This window comes from Passer domesticus, chromosome 6 (genome assembly GCF_036417665.1).
Source record: "Passer domesticus isolate bPasDom1 chromosome 6, bPasDom1.hap1, whole genome shotgun sequence".
In the NCBI taxonomy this organism is placed as follows: domain Eukaryota; kingdom Metazoa; phylum Chordata; class Aves; order Passeriformes; family Passeridae; genus Passer; species Passer domesticus.
The window spans coordinates 41,038,987-41,056,520 of record NC_087479.1 but is presented as its reverse complement, the minus strand read 5'-3'; the positions used below and the strand labels follow the sequence as shown (position 1 = coordinate 41,056,520).

General features: G+C 38.5%; 1 protein-coding gene and 1 long non-coding RNA gene across 3 annotated transcripts in view; one reads left to right on the top strand and one right to left on the bottom strand.

Moving 5' to 3' along the window:
- HSD17B12 (hydroxysteroid 17-beta dehydrogenase 12) overlaps positions 1-17,249 on the top strand; it is an 83,162-nt gene extending 65,913 nt beyond the window's left edge. Inside the window, exons 8-11 of the mRNA XM_064424947.1 lie at positions 5,385-5,466; positions 8,759-8,824; positions 15,238-15,387; positions 15,547-17,249. Coding sequence (XP_064281017.1) covers positions 5,385-5,466; positions 8,759-8,824; positions 15,238-15,387; positions 15,547-15,651 — 403 coding nt within the window. The 3' untranslated portion in view covers positions 15,652-17,249. The remainder of the gene's footprint in view (positions 1-5,384; positions 5,467-8,758; positions 8,825-15,237; positions 15,388-15,546) is intronic.
- Positions 21-9,299, bottom strand: LOC135303294 (uncharacterized). Of its 2 annotated transcripts, XR_010364747.1 has the most exons (4): positions 8,721-9,299; positions 6,094-6,265; positions 5,520-5,607; positions 21-1,577 (listed from the first exon to the last, which is right to left on the bottom strand). It is a non-coding gene; the product is annotated as an uncharacterized LOC135303294 (long non-coding RNA). The 2 variants fall into 2 exon arrangements; XR_010364746.1 differs by lacking the exon at positions 6,094-6,265 and having other exon boundaries at positions 8,721-9,292.
- Positions 17,250-17,534: the final 285 nt, after the last annotated feature.

The window sequence follows — 17,534 nt, the reverse complement described above, 5'->3', positions numbered from 1 at the left end:
TCACACTAACACTATCCAGACAAAGTCATCATTATTTATAGGGGAGAATCCTTTCTTGAAAAATTCATTACTGTGACTAATCAGCCTAGTCTCCATGTTTTAATGGCAGAGTAATGCTGGGTGAGTCACGCTGATGGTGCATGAATCATCAGACGGTGGAAGCCTTTTCCACTCGATTCCCTTTTTATTTTTCCTCTCCCTTCTCCACTGTTGTGGTGATTCCTTTTAGAACAGAATTAAAAAGCCCGTCTGACTCATCAGCACTAACTCAACAACCTGCTATTCTGAGGGGGTGGTTACAGTTCCTGGGAATAACCTTCTTAAGGCTATTTCTCTAAGTCATTGTAAGTAAAATGGATGCAAAGAATGTGTTCTCATTATACAGTAGGAGGTATATTGAGGAAAGGCTGTGATCATTTGGAAAAATGCAATTGGAGACCAGGTCTTTAGAATAACACACCACTGTCAACAGGGAAGACATGTACTGGCTTCCCAGCTGGCTCCCAGGTGAAACCAAAAGGTTCACGATTTCCATTTAGTCTCCCCCAGGCTGTTTTCCAGCTGACGTTGGCTCTGCTGGCTGTTTGCCATCTCTCTTGGGGTGCTAACCCTCCCTTGCTGGGGGTTGCCCTGGATCAGCCTTGAGCCATGTTCACAGTACTGGGGAAAACTCTGTAGAACCATGCAAATGAACACAGCAGGAGGAGTCTCTGTATGGGGCAAGCCTCCAAGTCTAGCAAAGATGATGAAAAAAAAAAATGTTTATTTTGTGTCATCCCACTGTCTGAGAGTCTTCGTTGCAGACCAGAATTCAGTTTTTCAAGTGTTGCACAGATGCACAGATGTTTCACTTTTAAAACAAAGCTTCTTCCTGGGTGCAAACTGTCAGAGCTAGCAGTCAGTATGGAAGTCAGTGTCTGGCACATCAGGATGATGGTGAGCTAAGAATTTTACATAGCCAATCAGGAGATATGAATAAGTTTATTTCATGTAAAGAGATTTGAATTAGAAATAAAGACCCAAAACTGAGCTCTGGGTAGAGAGTGTCATATTTCCCAATGAAGCTGGAGTAGAGGGTGAGGTTTATTATAGTACAGGGGTGATACATACTTAGGGCTTCTAAGTCAGAAGCTACTCCTTGTCCTTGTACTGTTATTGATAGATAAAGGGACTTGTTTTTTGTGAAACCACTGTCCTCTGAAGGTGCCAACATGACCAAAACATTTATGCTTTTGAGGGGATTTAATGTTGCTTTATTATTAGGTTTTGGAACTTATAAACTCCTAAGTTTCTTGCCTCAGTTTCTTCTTTCTTCAAAGAAATATTGTAGCTATTCATTTGGCAGAGTTATCTCTTCAGTTTCTCAGCACAGAATGGTGCATACTCTACTTATAGAATATCCTGTATAGGTTTTTCTGTTCCACATCCATGTGGGTAAGATGACTTGAACGAAAGGCAGCACACCAGGATCCTGCTGACTTCTGGTTCTGACTGCCCTTGAGCACACATCATCTTTGCTCTTACTTCTCTAACTGCATGGCTACTTCAGGGATTCTGAGGATAAATGTTCAAGAAGCCTGGAAAGAAAAGGTTAATAGTGGTTAAAAAGAGTTAAATTTGCATCTTGAAATTTTTCCTGAATGTAAGGAACCACTTCAAAAGACTGCTCCATTTGGATGACAGCCTTGCTTTCCATCTCAGGGAAAAATATTTGAAAAGGCTTCCATTTTCTGTTTGGTTTTTGTGAAGTTGGTTGGGTTTGCAGTGCACAGAAGCCATGCCTGCAGCTGGCAACTCCTGCACAGTCATAGCTCACAGGCCATTAACACCTCTAGGAGCCTGTAACCACAGGGGGACATGGATGTCCAGTAAATCCAAGGGCATGAATGAATTGGAGCTGGACTCAGCTGCTCTTCAGGTCAGCCATATATTTCTCACATGGGACCACAGGATAAAAAAAGGACTCCAGGCTCTAAGAATAAGGCTAGACTAAGAATCTCATTGTCATTCCTCACTTGTTCAAGGAGGAGAGCATGTTGAGTAGATAGATGTGACGTAGCATGTTAGAGCATCTTGCAGCTTGCTCTAGTGCATATTTGAATGTTGGCTTTATGAGAATATATTGCAAGATAAATACAAAAATGGAGCATACTTTGCATGCTTTGCATCCAGGTCTGATAAGAGTAAACAAAGCTACATCTTGGTGTGCCTTTTACTTTTCTATTTATAATAAACACAGCAGCATTAGATGAATGCCACTTCTGGTAATGGCATTTAGATTCTCTGCTGTGACTTCTCTCCTGTGCTCTGAACACTTAAAGTGACAATTTATTATCTGAAGCTTCCTATTATACTTAAATGAGCAGTTCTTGTATAAATACTCAGGCTACTGTCTGTGATGGGAAACTCCTAGAACTGAAAATCAAGGCTTGATATCTTTGGAAATAAAAAAAAGCCACCACCACCAAAAAGCAGTTGGCTGTTACTAGACAAATACCAAACTATGGTATTTATTGCCAGGAAAGTAGCAAGTGCATAATTACATTACAGAAGAAGCTTGCTCTTTCCACTTGGCATGCAGCTGGAGCAGGCGCTGGTTGCCACAGCAACAGGGAGATGGCTAAATATAGCTTCCCTGGTGCTGGACCACTTAAGGTAGAATGACTGGGAGGTGTGAGGGTGTGGGCCTGCCTCTCTTCATCTTAACCAACTTCTTTTGTTTGGTTTTGGTTTGGTGTTTTTTTTTTTTTTCCCATTAATGGCACAGTTGAATTAGATGGATCCAAAATTTCTTTTTACCACACTGATGCTTGAGTAATTCTTCACATCCCTCCCTAAAAACATTTATTCTGCAATTCCTAAGAAGCAGAATTGTAATTGGAGTAATTGGAAGTGTTCTCCCTACTCACATGCTTCTCAATTTCATTTTATCTGGAGGTTTTAAGTTTTGAGCTTTTAAGGCTTGGACTGTTTTCTTTAAAATGTAAAAATACAAACACAAAACCCCCAGTGGCACTGACTGCTTCAAAGAGACCAATACACAGAGCTTCTGCAAGGAGCTGCTATTAATGTTTTGTGTTTCCAAGAAGGTTTTCTTCGCTGGGTCAGACCATTAATTCACTCCATCTAGGCGGTGGTCACGACTCCTGCTAGAAAGTTGCAGTGTAGCCAGACACCATGAGACCTGTGCCTGCAGCCTGCATGTCAGCCTCTCTTCTAAAGCTTTGGTTTGTTTTAAAAGCATGAGGCTTGTGTTTATCCATATCAATGTTTATCCTTCTTTGGATCCTGTTAAGCTTTTGTCTTCAGTTAAATTTTGTGGCAAGTATGCCTTAGTCTGAATATGAGAAGAGCACGTTCTTTTTTTGGATCTAAATTTCAGTCTTTCATTTAAATAAATGTCATCTTTCTTTTGTATTCTGAGAGGCTGAGTCAAGATCTTGATTTTTTTTTTTATTTGTTAGTATGTGTACTCTTATTGTGGCTGCTCTTAATAGTCTGTTAACTAAATTGATGTATCAGGCTGGATTTTTTTCTTCTCTTCCCATTTCTTAAATCATCAGTTTCTTAATATTTCTGTTTGGTATTTGGAGGGATAAAGATGGTTTGTAGATTGTAATACAAGATTTTGGTGGTGGTGGAGGATCTGTCCCTGCCATTCCCAGCATCCTGTTGTTTGGCTGGTTTTGATGACTGCTGCACAAAACAGAACTACTTGTTCAGGTTTTTCATGGAGGGGACAGTGTAGAGTTCTGCAAGGTTTGTGATTAATGCACAATTTTTTCTTTATTATGCATTATTTTGGTTATTGATAATAGATTTATTGATGCACTCTTAATATTAATTTTTCATCTGCCATTTCGTAGTCTGTTCACATAGCACCCTGAGCTTTTTTAAAAGTTCCTTATAGTATTCTCCAATTTGATAATCTCTTAAAAATGCATAAATACTCTTTTTATTGCTAATCTCAATTTGAGCTCATGAATAAATATCACAGTCACCACCTGTCTTGATATGAAAAACTTCTACTATCCACTGTTAACCTTTTGCTGTCTTGAAAATTCCTGATTAATTTGTGATCTTATGCTTTTAATGCTACATATTTGGATCAATGTTATTGCCTTATTTCACCAACCAAGCCTTGCAGGGAAGTCCTGAAAAAGGCAATGAACTTTGACAAAGGTGCTTGAAATCCTGAATGACTGAAATTATTCTTTTCTGTCACATTTGCCATCTCATTCCTTGTGACAGATCAGTCACAGATGTAATTTACACTCGTATCATGGCACAAGCCATGCTGGTTTGAATCTATTGTCATGATTCCCAAAGCATTTATATTGTTTAAATTTCTAACAGTGACTTAAATTACTGATTGTTTTTAAGATGGTTACTTAAATGATTGTGGCAGCAGTGGTGTAGGGTGTACCTGGTTGATCAAATATGGTGGAAACTCGTGTGAATCTGCAGGAGTTGAGCTGAGTGATGCCTGCCTGCGTGCGTGTTCTCACTGCACTGAGCATGGCATACTTATGCTAGTTCAGGTAAACTGGCTTGAATTTCCAACAGGGAAGGAAGAAATAGAGATTTATCTTTCACTATGTTGGACTGTAATAGAGTAATTGCCCTAATTTGCATAAAGCTTTTAAAATTAATTCTTTTTTCTACCTAGCACTAAATGTGTTTGGTTTTGTAGGTAAAACTAGTCTCAGAAATAGATATGGCTCAAATCAGTCTACCTTGGGAGGTCAGAAGCCTTCCTGTCCTACCTGTATGTGCTTTTTAGAATGGCTTGACAGAGCAGGTGGTTGCTAGTTTCAGGTATCTTTACCAAAATAGTGTTCATTAATATCTTCAGTGTTACTGTAAGACAACTTTCATTTTCTGTGTTCATCCACTGAATATCTTCCATATTTATTAAATTCTGTATTTGAGCAGTAGATTCAGATACTTGATGTCTTGAAGATCCATTATGAAGTAATATTTTGAAGATTAAAGTAATTATCGAAGTGTAAATCATACAATGAAATTGTGTTGCCATTTCTGCCATCTTAGCCCAAGATGTAGAAACTCCTCTTGAACTTGTGCCAGCTTGACTCAATGGTTTTGCATTGTTTAGGTCATTGTATGTGTATGTATATGTGTATAGAAATACAGCTTTGATTCTCTTGCTGTATTGACATTGGTGTTGTTCCTGATTTATACCAGCTGCTTGGATACTTCTAACTGTGCATAAAGTGTATTTTAATTCAGGATTTGGTTGGGGTTTTTAAACAGATCTTAATCTCAGTTGCATTCTAAACGGTGTTTTTAGGCTTGCTGTAATTTTTGGAAACATGAAAGATCTTTCCTTTGTTTCATGATAATGGATCTCTGCTTCCTTTCAGATCCAAAGGGATAATCCTGAATATCGCATCAGCTTCAGGGATGTGTCCAACTCCACTGCTGACTCTTTACTCTGCAACCAAGGTAAGTGTTCTTTCCACACTGAAATCAAGTGTCAAACATAAGGCAGCACTTACAGGAATAAATGTTTTGGTGTCCATCTAGTGGTGCTTCCATGAACTAAAAGTACAGAGTTTCTGTCTTGACTTTTTCCAATAGTAGAAGCTGGAAGGTCGAGAGAAAACAACTGAATGCAAGGGTTTACTGGCAATGGAAATAACTATTCTATGTACTTCCTCATGTGTTCCATTTTTAAATGGAAAAGTATAGTAGTGTACCAAGCCAGCTTAGTGCAAAGCTGAGAAAGGACATTGACTAAGTCTAACACACTTTCTTATTTTGGTTTTGAAACATCTTTCCCCTAAATTCTGTGATGATTCTATGATCTACATTTCATTTAAGTTCATCTGCTCTGGTTTCAGTTTGTATTGCTGGGACAGTTTCATCTTTTTGCAACAGGTCTTATGGTTTTTTTCCCAAAGATAATTTTAGGGGATTCTAAAATATTGCCCTAAAATATCTCCAGTGAACGCCGTAAAGACAGAAGGTGGGTACCCAGCATGGAACTGAGACATATGTGATAAAACAGAATGCAACAGACATTTACACTGGTATTAAAGCAGTATGGCACTACAGATTTTTCAGGCATACCTGGTAATTACCTTGAATATTTCAAACATCTCAGAGTCTAAGCAGAACCTTGACAGGATGAAGAAACTTTCAGTAGTGTCATTCATGTCAGAGCAGACACATATTTCCTCTAGACTTTCAGTAATATCTTCGTATTCCCAGAAGGGAATTGATGCACACTATTTTATTCATACTAAAGGAGGGAATATTTAAGTTTAGAAGCCTGAAGTAGCTTTAAGTGATAAAATTTCCTCTTGAAGTAGCTGTTTCCTGAGAGGACAGTTTTTTGTTTTAATACAAATGGTCACTTTGTTGTGGCTGTACTTTCAGCTTTATGGAATCAATTGAGCTTCTGATTTTAGTGATAATGTGCCTTACACTGCTTTGGTTAGTCTTTTTTTTCAATGGGAATCTGAAATATTTCTTCCCCACTCCTTAAAAAGCTAAGTTACAGGTCGAATAATCTGCCTATTCTCAGCACTGCCCATCTTCCCCTACAGCAAGATTAGTAAGCATGAAAGTGACTCCCCTAATGTAGCTATAGAAAGACTGTATCTGCAGTTTCTAGGTTTTTTTCCCCCCTCATCTATTTAAAGGGGATTTAAAGCATAATACCCTTCAGGTGTAAGTCAATGACTTTGACTAATTATCAGGAACAAATGTAGTCTTTAACCTTCCTGTGGAGAATTCCCTAGTTTACACTGGAAGGAGACTCTTTTAAAGGAATCATAGTGCTATATTTTGACAGGTTTATCTACCTGTGTTAATGCTAATGAGAAGTGAAATATGATTATATCATTTCCCACCTCACCCCCATGCATTTACTGTTTGGATTACTTATTAGAGATTTGGATATCCAAGGAGAAGAAATTTTCTAACATCTAATGCTTATCTGTTTATTCAGGGAATGTTGACTTAGAGAGCATTCTTAAGACCTGAGGTTCAGGGTTGTTGGGGGACTTGAGCTTGTGGAGGTAGAAAACTCAATACGTCTTAAAATAAATGCTTCAAGAAGAAAAACTCCAAAGCTTATACTGGAAGTTGCTTTCTCTTCTCATGTAAAATTAACATTTTCCCTACAGCAAGCTCTTTGCAACCAGTAGAGAAGACAGTCTTTTGTGCTAACATTAGGACTTTTGTCATGGAGGAATAGTTAGAAATTTGAATGATCAAAGCACAATAACTAAATATAGTTATTTTTAATAGATTATCAGTATATTCTGTGCAGTTATTACACATGCACCTGACTGCTGTGTTCAGAAACTGCAGCAAACTATTTGGCATGTCCGTGCAGGTGCCTTACTGTTCAAGAGGATGGTTAGAGGATTCATTTCAATAGCTGCTGCTAGGCCAGACTTTCAGTCTTGTTCATGTTGAGTACTGAATTTTGTTATGAACTTAGGGGAGAGGGAGAAAGAAAAAACAGCTGAACAGCAGATAAGCTTTTTATGGTTTAAGGTGCCTCCTGCTAGTTTATATATGCAGTTTGAAGAATAAGAGTAAAAGGATCTGCCTGCTATGCAGCAAAATCCAGTTTTATTTCAAAGTATGCTCAGAAGAGTGTCTGTAGAAATAGTCCAGTAGTGTGGGAGTGTTCTGTTGCCTCTTGTATAGGCTGAATTCACTTGGTGGCCTGTATAAGAAAAACACTGGCCACTGCCAACTTTAAGTGCTGGCTTCAGTTAGGACTTGTGTAAACCCCTGGGGACATGGTGACCAAAGGAAGACTGTAAAGGAGGTGCAGTACTAGAGCTTTGCTGCTTGGCTTGAATCTTGGTGTGAAGCAACTGCTTCTTAAGTAGTTGAACTAATTTACTTAGTATTTATTTTAGGTTCAAGCATGGATGGGATGGTTTAGCTCATTCAGTTGAAGGTAGTTCATTCATCCTACTTGGCTGTATCATATCTCTAAAAGAAGAAACCATAGCAGAACGTGATATTTTGTCTCATTGGACAACAGGGTAAGGTGGAAATGTGGTTTAGAAGAATTTGGGAAGTGGGAATCTGTACTGGATTGAACTGCTGAGTAGCCTTTGATTCTTAGGACAGTATTTCCTGGCAGGGTTAAAGAGGCAGCTGTATAAGCTTTGAGATCATCTTGAAGGCAGGTGCTAACATCCATCTTTTAAGCTCTTTAACTTCTTTCTTTGAACTTTCAGTCTTGCAATTTGTAAAACTTCCAGAAGTTTGGAAGAGAATCTGTGGAGGTGGACTTGAGGATTAGGAAGAAGTGTCACCATAGGGTAGCATTTTTTAGAAGTGTAAAGGCAGAAGACTAAGTGTTTAAATACTGTGTTATAAAAACCATGCACAAGAGGAACCCAATTAAATCACTCTTAAAATAATCCAAGAAGATGACATAAAGTGGTGAACAATATGAACATGAAGTTGTCTTTTCCTCTTTTGACTAGGCTTTATTTAACAAATCCAGTTCCTTTTTCTTCAAAATTAAAAAGGGGTTTATTTGTTTAGTTTGAGCCTTGCTTCTGTAAAAATACTTCATAAGCATAGAGTTTCTATTTGAATGGCGTTGCTCTTTTATGCAAGGTTTCATTGAAAACCTAGGGTTTTCCCTTTGAAAATGGAACTCCACATAGTAACTCAAATGCTCTTACACAAAACTGTTAAACTAGAGTTTCCATTGTAACCTGTAGCATGCTGCATGTTTCCCTTCTTCTCTCTGCAGGCTTTTGTGGATTACTTCTCCCGAGGCCTCAATGCAGAATACAAGAGCAAGGGCATCATTGTGCAGGTGAGTAGTTTGTTTCATGTAAGTGTGGTTACCACAGCAACATTGGTGTCTTGGCAACAAAAAGGAATCACCATATTCTCTTATTCATGAGTGTGTGACACAGATTAAGGATAAGGATTTCCTTTGATCCCATTAGCAGCTTTCTTAAATTACTCTGAAACCATGGGTCTTGAAGCAACAAAAGACATGGTTTGATTTTGTGTGGTTTTAGCTGATGGTGCTAATTGAACTTCTGTGGATAAAGTATTGAATAAAACTGTGCACAGTGCTGTAGAATACATCTTTATGAAGCTTCATCTACTGGAATACACTTGTGGAATCCATTTGTACAGGCAGTCCATGGGTAACAGCTTGAACAACTGGAATAGTAGAATCCCTGCAGTGTCAGTGAATCAACTGCTAATCTCAGCATAGTTGAAGAATGAAGAATGAACAAAAGCCTCAAAGAGCCTTCATGTGTAACTGACTGATTTAATTTTCTATATTGCTAAGGAGTCTTGCTTCATAACCCTCCTTGCCCCCTCCCCATTTGTTTACCTTCCTTGATTTTAATTATTTTTGGCATGGCAGAAAGCAAACCAAGCCAGCTTGGTTTTCACAGCTTTGTAGGATTTTGCTTTAATATCACTTCTCACATACTCTTACTGTTTGCTTCCAAAGCTGGAATTTCCAGCTTTGATCACAAACAGTGAACCTTCCATTGCTGATTAAACCTGTCCAGAGCAAGAATCACTTTAATAAAGGTGATAGGAGATCTTACCTGCACTGTGAAGACAATGGTATCTCTTTCTGAAGTTCAGTTAGGGATCTTGAAAACAGGGTTACCTATGTGAATGCCTCTCATTCCTCTGTTCTGTGTGGTGATTCTCAATTCCATTTGAACTTCAAGGGCTTTATTAAAGGTAAGGCACAAAGTTGCCTACTTTAAATGTGTAATCATTATACAAAAGAGCACAACTCTCATTACTGGCTAATACTGTAGGAAAGTTGTTAGCAGATTAAGGCTATGTTACCTTTTTGATGTGTTAGATTATTTTTTCCTTTTAAGTATATTTAGCAAAACAAGAACTTCTCACAAAAAAATGTCCTGTCATGTTTTCTGAGAATGGATTGCATTAAGAAAAAAGACAGTTGTTGGGTGAGCTATTCCCATGTAGTAAAAAGCCCTTTAATGGGAACCTCCTGTGAACCTAGATTTAAACTTGATATTAAATATCTGAAGGGGTGCTGTGTATTTTGGGATCTGTTGGCAGCAGAGAGAAAGGTGGACCCTGAAAGGTGGAGCCTTCCAACTGCTTGACTTTAGTTTTACACTGGTAACATTATAACTTGGAGTACAGCTCTGAAAGCATGACTTCTCCCCTGGGTGCTTGATTCTGTGCCTTTGCCCTCTGGGATGCACACTAAACCAGTGTGCAGCAATGGAGGATGCATTCTGAACAGGTACAGATTCAGCATACAGGGTCATGTTGTGTGCTCTCAGTTCTTGAAGTGGATTTAGCTGGAATAACTTTCAGTGTTTCATATCTTCTTGTTACTTTCTCTTCTCACAGCTCCAAACTGTCCTGCAGTGGGTCAATGTTTACCACATGGCAAGGTTCTCACAGCTTTCTTACCACTTCTGTCCTTCTTGATTACTTCTGCCTCCTCAGTGTCTTTCAAATTGTATTACTAGCAGATTTTGCTCCACTATCACACAGCTGTTCTTCAATAATTTTCATCTACATGCAATGTAGCCCTCTCTGTCTGTCACATCACAGTATCAAAATGAGACTGAAGGAACTGGTAAAGTATTGCCCTTTCCTACACCAATAGTATCAAGAATTCTTGGTGGACTTCCTTCCTGCTGAAGTCTGTCTACAAACTGAGCCATAGGCCCCTTCAACACACAGCTTCACTGACAATAAAGATAGTGTGAATTTTCTGGGGCCTGTGTTGTGGTACCACATCTAACCTCTGTTTTCTGGTGTTTTCTTAGGCGTAGCTGCTCATAAGTTACTTCAGTGTGAGGGTGCTTAGGGACAGATGATGGCAGGAGAAATAAGTGTTGCATCTTTGGGATGTGTGGTTTCTGTGTGCACCTTTCTCCTCCTCCCCAGATTTTGTCTAAATAGTACTCTTAGCAGTTTGAGAGGAGAATGAAGGAGGAGCAAGAGCTGTTTGTTGATGACTATGGAGTACCTGTTGAGACTGTAAAGGTAAATACCCCAGTAACTCATGCTTGGCTAAAGGCATTAAGAACAGTATGAATGTACATAGTATAGGAAAGATTTTCTAACTTTTGGGTGTAGAAAAGCTAGAAAAAGGGTTTTTGATGTCTTACATTTTTAGGATTATAAACAAATGAAGAATTAAATCTAACTTTCTGTATCTATGTTTATGTTTTCCTGTACAAACCTTCACAGGTTGTGGTAAACTGTCTTTTTGTGACTCTGGTGTTGCCTTAGGATGCTAAATTCCTGACAGCACTGCTTTTTATCCCTTAAATGTAGACAGTGAATTGCCATTGAGTTATGTGTGTCTGATTATCAATAGCTAGCTGTCACAGCTTCAATTTTTTATGCTAATTTTGTTGCAGGTCCATGTCCTTGTCCTCTTGTTTCAGCTTAAGTCACTATAAGCCACTAATGAATATTACAAGTACCTTCCTGTGAAGACTAGCTGACCTATCTCCTTCAATCCCAAAGGAAGATTGTATCCCTCTTAGATTTTTTTTTTAAGTACATCTCTATAACCTTCAGAAGCATTACACTTTTAATTCCAGACTTGCCCTTCCAGCTAGATCATCGTCATTGAAGCCAGTTAACTTCTGCCATGCAATACCTGCAGAGTATCACTCTGTGAAAAGCAGAAACAAAGTGCTGGTGGGATTTTATCAGTTTCTTCATATCAGCCTCAAGTATGTGTCTTGCTCAAGTAGATTACCATCTGTGGAAGCTTAGTTTAGATAGTGTTTTTGTTGCAGTGTAGCCATCTTTGGATTAGAAATATACTCTTCTGGCTGATAGGTCTGCTTAATTTTTCAGAAGCAGCACAGTAATAGCACAGGTTAAAACTTTTTGTGTGTTTACATGGGGAAAAGAGGCAAAAGAAAAGGAAGAAGGTGACAATGACTTTTCTTGAGACTTTCAGAAAGATCTCCCCTTGAAAGATTTCTGCAGACTGAGGAAATTTTTGCTCTTTTAATATGTCTAGAAATATTGCTTGGTTCTTTGACCCTTTCTTTTATTCTCATTTTAAACTTCAGTTAGTTATTGGCATGGTCTTTATGTACTTCATTACTGTGCATAGCAAAAGTATAGTGGTATAAACTTGCACTATCTGTTTTCTTCTATTGTATTCACTACATAAAATACTAGACCACAAATTCATGAAAATGTTCATTTAAAAGGATTACCAGAAAGTTTTCTACCTTAACCTCCTGCTCTCCCAACAGCTGGATTGCCTAGCAATTAGCAGTGGCATTGCTTCTGCCACTAGGTCATGGGCTAATTGTGGCTTTATCCAGACCAATCTTGGAAGCCTTCAAGGGCAGGGGTGCTGTGAGCTCTCTGGACAGTATGTTTGAATTTTATATTGCTTTCCTAGTAAAAAGGCTTTCTCACGAATGTGCAGTCTGACAGTCTACAGCCAAAATTGACAGTTGTCCCTCTTATCATTTGATCAAGTATTACCAAGAGAAGTTTGGCTCTTATCTTCATAACTACCATTGAAAGAATTTTAGGTAAGATGTCACCACTAGCTTCCTTTTCACAACACTGAACAGGCCCAGCTCTATCTCCAGGTATTCACAGAAGTGTTCGGTTGCCAAAGTGATGTCTAATGGCATTACCTTCCTTCCTCCAAAACCTTTTTAGCTTTGCTGTTTAGCTTTCTATACAGACCAGCTTTGCTTGATGTAATTCTTCTGTTTCCCTTTTATGTTCCCCACTCTCCTTTTTCCCACATTGGAAAGGGAAGGAAACTTATTTGGCAATGCCTGAGAGTTCAGGTCTCTTTACTTCTTTAAAAGTAAGGTAAAAAAGGTTATAAAATTGTCTAAACAAGCTGTTCTGACTTTGGAGGACTTATGACTTGACTATTCAGGTCTTGAGATCTGACTTCTTTCATCTAAATAATATTCAAGAACACAATTTTGCTTGTGAACCAATTTTAATATGCATCAGAGCTATAAGCAGTAGCTGATGTATTTAGTGAGCAAGACACATTGTACTGATATAAGCTACTTTTAAGGCACGTTTTGAAACTATAGTGCAGGATAAGCTTTCCCTGAATAAGGAGAGTTATTTGCCCAGGTAGTGTGGGCTTTATCTGTTTGAATGTAAAATGCTGAAAGGCTTTAAGGAGTGATTTATTTTTTTAATCTGTTATGCTTGTTTTAGATACAGTTCATGAATCTCTGAATTCCTTGGTGGAAGGAAGAAAGGGAGAAAACTAAATAGATTCAGCAGGTCTCTTGATATCTGTTAAAAAAGGTCCAGTTAATACAAAGATTGTAAATCTAACATGTCTGAAATGAAGTACCTGCCTTTTTGTTTTCTGGCCTGCATCTGGTAGAAGGAAAAGGTTGGAGTGTAATCCCATGTTTCTATGTGCCATGAAGTCTGTGGATCAATCCAGCAGTGCTACCATATGCTTACTTTTTCAAGTATCTTCATGCACAATTGTTTGCCCTTTCCTGCTGCTATCCAGTGGTGTAACTGGGTAATGCAGTTCAGTTCTGAAGTCTGTTTTGAGTAGAGAAAGAGAATAGATCATGTCTATTGTGCCTTTCTTGGTGGGGATGTTGCAGAAATAATTTGGTGGTGAATAAGAAGCTTAAAATTTTAACTTATAAAAATATCAAACTAGAGATTCAGGTTAGAAATGTAATCTGAAATGCAGTTCACATTCTGGAGCTGAAATGAGGTACCTATGCTGCTGTGGTAGCAGAAGGAGTAGTTTTCTTATCCAAGCATTTTTAGCTTTTGGTGACTTTAAAGGCAATGGTAGCTGCTTTCACTTCTGAAGTTTAGGTCTCCATGTTTTTCTTTCCCATTTGAAAGTGGACTCATAATATATTATTGAAAGTCCTATTTATAGACAGAAGGGCACAGTTTTCATGTTCTCAGGTGAAGGAATGAGCAGGTATACCAATGTTTCCTGTTTGTGGTGGTAAAATATCTGTTGAAACAGCTATGACATGGATACACACTCAGTGAGAACTGAAGGGGTCCTTTCCCTGCTGTGCTGCTGAGAGCAACAGCTGATGTTTCTGAGTTCAGGCATGTGTGCTCATTCTTTAAGAGACTAACATGGGGAAGCAGGTTTACAAACTGTAATTTGCCCAAACAGAGTGTTTTTTGAGATGGTATTCTCATTTGGAGATGAATTAGCAGAAGTGGACACACTCAGGGACTTGCTGTTAAGGTATGGCAGTGGGAGCACTCTCTGGATAGGCAGTAGTGGATGGATGTATTGAATCACTGCTAGAGCCACTGACAGTGTCTTAGGAGGTCCTTGTCAAATGGTGATGAAGTTCCAACCTCGCTAGGTGTGTTGAGTTGTGGTATGTTTAATGTCTGTTTAAGGGCTGTAGACCAGGGTTTTTTGATAACTTGTCCTCAGTTTTTTGCCTCTAGAAAAGTAAAGAACATTGCCAAAACCATGACCATGAGGAAAAGAGCATTGTTTCCTAGTGTACAAATACATGTACATTTCCCTTCCTTCTCCAGCAGCATGAGACTTTGGATCCTCCAGGTCTATCTTGCCCTACCATGGACATGCCTTTGTGCTGTCAGCATCCCTCCATCAACACACATCTGTGCTGCTTTCAAACATGGCTATAAAAGCTCATTAAGTGTGCTCTGTTTCTTGGTCCTTCCTTCTGTCCTTCCACTCTGGTACTGAGCCTTGCTATGGAGTTACAAGCTCTGTGTTTCAAGTCTCTGGACATTCTTTTCTCCTTCCTCCTGCCTTTGTACAGCTGCCAAACTGAGGAGCTTTTGCTATGAAATTCCTGTCCTGGGTTCTGCACCTCCTTCCCAAGCAAACATGGGGGGTTTACTACAGAGAAGCAACAGTACAGCATGTTCTATTAAACAACTGGAATGAAGTTTTGTACTTACAAGGCAGATTGTAAGAATGGCTTTTCAACCCTATGCTTGCAAGAGTGTTTTTTCTAGGGCTCCAGCTGGTGATGTTGACTGTCAAGAGACACCTGAACAATGTCCACATATGACCCATGGATTATCTGATTAAAAAGTTCTTGATCTTATATTGGGATCCCATTTTGATCTTAGAACTGAAAATAAGGCTGGCTTAGGCTAGAATTCAGTGTACACATTCTGATTTCCAGTTACTTTAGATCCTTGATGGATCTGTAAGTTATCTTGAAAGCATTCCCTGCTTAACATGAGTTTTCCTGTGTGCAGAGTGTTCTACCATATTACGTGGCAACAAAAATGTCCAAAATCCGCAAGCCAACCCTCGATAAGCCCAGTCCTGAAACATATGTCAGAGCTGCCTTGGGCACAGTGGGCCTGCAGTCCCAGACCAATGGGTACCTACCTCATGCTCTCATGGTAAGTCACCTTGGAAAATGTAAGGATCTGAAGTGTCCTTTGTGTTTATTATGGAAAAAAGAGTAATTAGTTATAAACAGGTTATAAGATGCTGAGACCTCACCCCCTCCTTTTATTTTAATTGGGTTTGTTTTCTTGTTTTGTTTTTTTTTTTTTTAGGGATGGGTCATCTCTCTTCTACCTACATCTACTGCCATTAACTTAATCATGAAAACAAACAAACAAATACGGGCTCGTTATTTCAAAAAAATGAAGGAGAAGTAAGTGAGAAGCAACTTGATTTTGGGAACCTGGGACTCCTGCAAGTTCCACACCATGCTGCAACATCAAGTAGACCTAATGTTTAAACATCTCCAATCGTAGGTGTGCTTTCTAACAAGAGAACAGTCTTGTTTTGAGGACACAGATGAAACAAGACTGTTGACTTCTAATATTGATTGAAAAATAGGCTTTATTTGTTTATAGATATTATGAGGGGGGAAGTGCTTTGAACTAAAATTGCATTGTGCTTTATGAAATACTTTCATGGACTTGATCAGACATCACGCTGTTGAGGAACATCTTGGTTATATAGTGTCCATCATATCTAGTATTGTGCTCATGGGTGAAGGGCAAAAAAAAGCAGTTCTTATATATTCCTGGACAGGGGTGCAGGAGAGGAAAGGGAGCATAATTATTTAAAAAGGCAACCTAGTACTATTTCCAGAGTATTGACTTCTTGAAGCTCAAGTTTTGGATACTTGCAAGAATTCTGCAGTATCAGTCAGCTCGTGAGTGCTCCCCTGCTTACACAGTCCAGTGTGATTTTTTTGGTTATGAACTTGAGGGAAATGGGCCAAAAACCAAAATAAGTATAATAGCTCATCTATAAATATATACATAAAGTAACATTGCAAAAAGCATTTGAAATCTTGGGTCTTGAATATGGATTCTAACTTTTCAGTAATATGTAATCTTCATGATTTGTAATAACATTTTTAAAAGTTCAGTGCCTGTTCTTTGTAATAGGTGGTGATAACACAATGTAGATAAATGTCACAAGTTACATGTTACATGCTGGTTGCTATGTAAAAGATTATGGGTACTTTAAATGCAGAGCTTGAAATGAGTTACTCTCCTTGTTAGCAACGGTGGTTAAATTCTTTTTGAAGTTATGTATCAGTCTGTCTTTCTGGTGAGGTCCTTTGAAATGTAACTCCTGAATATTTAGATGGCTTTAAAAATTAGAACCAGGAAATGTCTTGAAGAGTAGAACAATTTTAATTTAATTGCATTAAAATTAACTGATTTTTTTTTTCATGGTTCTGTTCCAAAGTGGAATGTTCCTTATGAGGCTTAAGTTACCTAACTCCTGGACACAGGGATCAGAGTACATGAGAAGTCTGCACTGCTGTTGGCTGTATTTACCTACTCTTTATTAAAGATTTTGGTCTCTAACATTCCTTTTTATAAACATAAAATGTATAAAACTTGCAAGGCAAATGAAATTGCAAGCAGCTACCACTGTTTTCTGTGGTGATTTCCTATGGTTTAAGAGGGGAAGTTTTTTTTCTGTCCTTCAAAGAATAATTTCAAGCTCTGATTTTGAAGTAAGACGTGTTGCACTGAGACATGATTTGGGGCTAACATTTCTGTACATTGAAAAAACCTGAATACCGATGCAATGGTGCTGATCAAATCTGAGATGCAGATCCTATCCCATAGTTTTCTTAATTTTTTGGAACAGGGATGGTGAAGTTGGTGGTATTAGTTCTCTAAGAGCACGTGATTTGGTTTGCTCTGGATCTGATATGAAAGCATTGGACTAAAAAATCTGTATGTTTTTGACTTTGTAAAACAAATAAACCTGAAATTACTCTTGAGTTTCTAATGTATTAGTTTTTTCTTGTAAAAATGTTTCTGGGTACATTCAACTGTCTGATTGTCCTTTATTGTGAGTAATAACGGTGAAAATTACTGTACTTTTATATGCCAGAATCGATGCTTATATTAATCTTTTCCCTGGCTGTCATCTACCCCCTGTCTGGGGTGCTTTAGGCACAGCATCTCTGGCCAGTTGAGGCAGGTGACTCTCCTGCTCTGCTCTGCACTGGTGTGGCCTCACCTTGAATACTTGGTGTGCAGTTTTCAGTGCCACAGTATAAGAT